This window comes from Pteropus medius, unplaced genomic scaffold (assembly GCF_902729225.1).
Source record: "Pteropus medius unplaced genomic scaffold, Ma_sr-lr_union100, whole genome shotgun sequence".
Classification (NCBI taxonomy): Eukaryota; Metazoa; Chordata; class Mammalia; order Chiroptera; family Pteropodidae; genus Pteropus; species Pteropus medius.
Window position 1 is genome coordinate 20,122,861 of NW_024342473.1, and position 3,639 is coordinate 20,126,499.

The 3,639-nt window shown below is 47.1% G+C and overlaps 1 protein-coding gene across 1 annotated transcript in view; it reads left to right on the plus strand.

Moving 5' to 3' along the window:
• Nucleotides 1-576: 576 nt before the first annotated feature.
• Nucleotides 577-3,639, plus strand: part of NEDD4 (NEDD4 E3 ubiquitin protein ligase) — a 94,839-nt gene continuing 91,776 nt past the window's right edge. Inside the window, 1 exon segment of the mRNA XM_039865518.1 lies at nt 577-733. Coding sequence (XP_039721452.1) covers nt 689-733 — 45 coding nt within the window. The 5' untranslated portion in view covers nt 577-688.

The following is a 3,639-nucleotide window of genomic DNA, read 5'->3' on the forward strand; positions in this document are numbered from 1 at the left end:
AGAGGGATAAGCTTGGAAGTTGGACGTTATTGGTAGGCTTTAAAGATAGACTATATGACATGAAATAGCTTATGAATTGGCACAGTGTTTGCAAATCACAGGGAGAGGTGCTGAGTGCAGGACCGATGCGATCCCTTCAGGCCTCCCCATCTGTTGCCTCGCTCAGGCTGGACTTTCCGTGGAGGTCCCAAGGTCCAGCTTCCACTGGAATCGCAGCCTTAACCCACCCACAAGAAAGCATCTGATTTTTAGCTTGTAGTGAGGCTAGGATGAAGTCCTTCTGATTCCACGTGTCCAGTGAGAGGCTAAGTTCTGGGGCGGATCTCAGTGTGACTTGTTGCTGAGGAAAACCGCGGCTTTGTTTCCCAGGGGTACGGGCCGACGTTCCCCAGGCCTCCACCGCCGGCTCGGCGCAAGGCCTTGGGGCTGCGCGACTCCGCGAGTCGGGCCTGTCAGCCACCCACCTCCCGGGGCGGGGGCGGAAGGCACGCCCGCGCCACGCGTGCCCCCACCGCGCTCGCTCTTCCACTGTCGCCCACTGGCCAGAGGAGGCGCTGCGGCCGCCTGGCGGAGCACCGCCTCCTCTTCCTCCAACTCCTCCCGCCTCCTCCCTCTGCTCCTCTTCCTCACTCCAGTTCCCACTCCCTGGGCGGGGTGAGCGCGTCCGGTTTACTGGAACGGTTCAGAGATGGCAACTTGCGCAGTGGAGGTGTTCGGGCTCCCGGAGGACGAGGTGCGGGGGCCGCGGGGCCGCGGGGCGGGCTTCCCATCGCGCTGCCCATCAGCCAGACCCGAGGAGGCGGTGGCGGCCAGGGGCTCGGCTGTCAGCCTCCTCCTTCCTGTGCGCGAGACCCGGGTTCGCGCGAAGTGCCGTGGGGACAGTGAGGGCGACGCGGCGCGCGCGGGCTGGGGATTGGGCTTGCTTTAGGGAACCGCGTTTTCCCTGCAAACCGGCAGACTCCATACCCCTCTCCTCCCTGAGCCGCCGCCTTCCTTGTCAGTTTCCTTCAGGAAGTGTTGCAGAGGGGGCTAGGGAGCGAGCGGCGTGAGTGCGCGGGGGCACCCGCATCACCCCGCCATCCCCTTCCTGCTACTTCGGGCCAAGTGTGCGTGAGCTCCGGGAGGGTGGGGCGAATTTCCCTGGAGCGTAGCATCCCAGCAGTTGATGAGCCTGCTCTGGCAGAGGCCCGCTGGACTTAACTTTATGGACTTTGACCTGAAGACTTCCAAGTGAATTGTCATTATCTGTTTTGGTTTTCTCTTTTCTTTCTTTTATCTGCAGTCCTTTTTAACTCCCCAGTGGAGGGGGGATTGGAAAGCAGGCAGATAGATTTCCTCCTCAAATTTAGCAACAAGTGTCAAGTGTGGAAAGTTTATGCTGTGTTTCACCAGTTTGTTGATATTTAAAAAATAAAGCTGTAAAAGTATAAATACTTGAAAAAATTTCCCACAGCTGTTCACTCTGAAAATTAAGTTCTGCGATTTGAGAAGGCAAAGCTATCTCTTAGTTAAATAACTTATACTGGTTTTGCCTTACGCTTATTAAAAATAAGGCCATTTTAAACGAGATGTGGCTTTCCTGTATTCCTGGTGATTGTCTCAAAAAATGAGAGTGGATGGGAGACGAAAAGGCTATCTAGTCTAACAGTGACTAGTTCCATGAGAAAAAAAAAACATCGAATTTAAGCATTCTTGTTGACTAAGTTATCACATCTGCCTTTTAACAGGATCGGATCCACTTAACTGTAAATCCTTCAGCCTAATTGCTTTGGTGTCTTCTAAGGATAGTGCCTTCTTCTAGTACTTGTTATCTTAAAATGCCTTTAAAAAAATATATCATTTACATTTCCCTTGAAAGTTCTTTGTTTATAAACTGTGGGCAACTTGTTGATGCAGGCAAGTTAGTGTTATGAGAATGATTATGCAATGCGATTAGACTTTAATTACTTAGTTATTGCTACCAGAAGAGAAGCAAAGTGGTGATGGACAAATGGTGGCAGCTTGGCAGTCCCTTGGAAACAACAGTCAATACATTATAGCTAAAGATGATACTCAGCTAATGTTCTGTAGAAGAGATCAGAGGAAAATAATGCAGTGTTGAACCAAGGATAGCTTTCTTCTTATCAGTCAGGTCTCCTTGCTTGTTACGATAAGCTGTCCAATGCAGATAAACTTGAGCTGGCATCCAACCTAAGCAGGCTGGCTTTGGTCTTTCTTTCCCTGTTGGTGGTGGTGGTGGTCGTGTTACTCAGAAGGAGGCCCTGCTCTTCCAGGTTTCTTATCTCACTCCCTTCCAGCAGAACCAATCGATCATAGAATTGCAAGAGTTATCATTCACTGTCTGTTCTCTCCCTCTTGATACAGGATCTGTGTTTTCAGTTATCTGCCTCTCACATCACCCCTTTGCCCAGCTGAAATGAAAGGACTTGTGGCAGTTAGTGGGTGGTCATTAAGCAACTGGGGCTAAAGGCCAGAAACTCCACCCTTTGAAATGAGATTTTCCTGAACTTGCTGAAGGATTTGTACTTCTGGGAAATATAATGGCATGGGGCCCACTCTGTTTGCATGATGGGGGTCTGGTTGTCAGTCTCATGACTCAAATTTCCTTCCAGCTCCCTCAGTCCACTTTGTCCACATTGAGGAAGAGAGCGAAACAGAAAGATAAGAGATGAAGTGTTGTCTTCTACTTCTTCCATTGTAATTTAGGCTATTCAACATTTATTAATTCTGTTCAGTTTCATGCAGTATGGTAGGCATCAGGAATACAGAGAGAAAAAACAGTCTCTGCCTGTTGTGTGAGGAGCTCATAGTCTGGTGGGAAAGAAAAAAATTGCTTGTTTTCTGGTCGGGTTGCCATCTAATCACTAGCACTTGCCATTTATATTCTCATCCATCACAAAAGTAAAAGAGGGCTTAGAAAAGCCTCTCTCTCCCTATTTAAAAAAAAAATAGCATTGTAGCTGTGTCATTTTCTAAAACTCAGACTAATCTGGGAATATGCAGCCCTCTGCTGTTGGTTAAAAGTAAGATAGCTTTTTCTATTACGGCAAAAAGAGATGACTCTTATTTTAAATTTGAAACAAACAAGGAGTAAGATGAATAGACATGGGATGGAAGATAGTGAGAGTATTATAATTAAGCCAGTATTTACTGAATAGCAACTTTAGCAGACTTTAATACTAATATGCTCATACAATAGTGGCATTGTATGAGCATGTTAGTATTAAAGTCTGCTGAAGTTTAGATCATACCTCTCTCTCATTTTTATTGAATTTTAGCTCTTCTTTCATATATATCTTTCAATAAGAGATGGCTCCAAGTGCAGAATTTTGCCCTAAAGCATAACAAACCGAGGAAGTAGTGTAGTATAATTTATACCGAATTTGCTCTGACAGTCTCTTGGGATAAACAGTAGAAGATAACTCCCACTAATCTTCGATGAGGCATGTGGTAGTTATGGAGACTGGAAATCAGCATCCCTTCCAACCTCGTTTCAGTGGACATCTCTGTTATGCACAGGCTGGGAAGCTAAACACCATGGTTTCCAGACTCTCTTGTGCCTGGAACTAGGTTGTGAAATAGGTTTCCCAATTAGGTGCATTTACTTGAGATTTGGAAGGAGGAAATGAAGTAGAACAT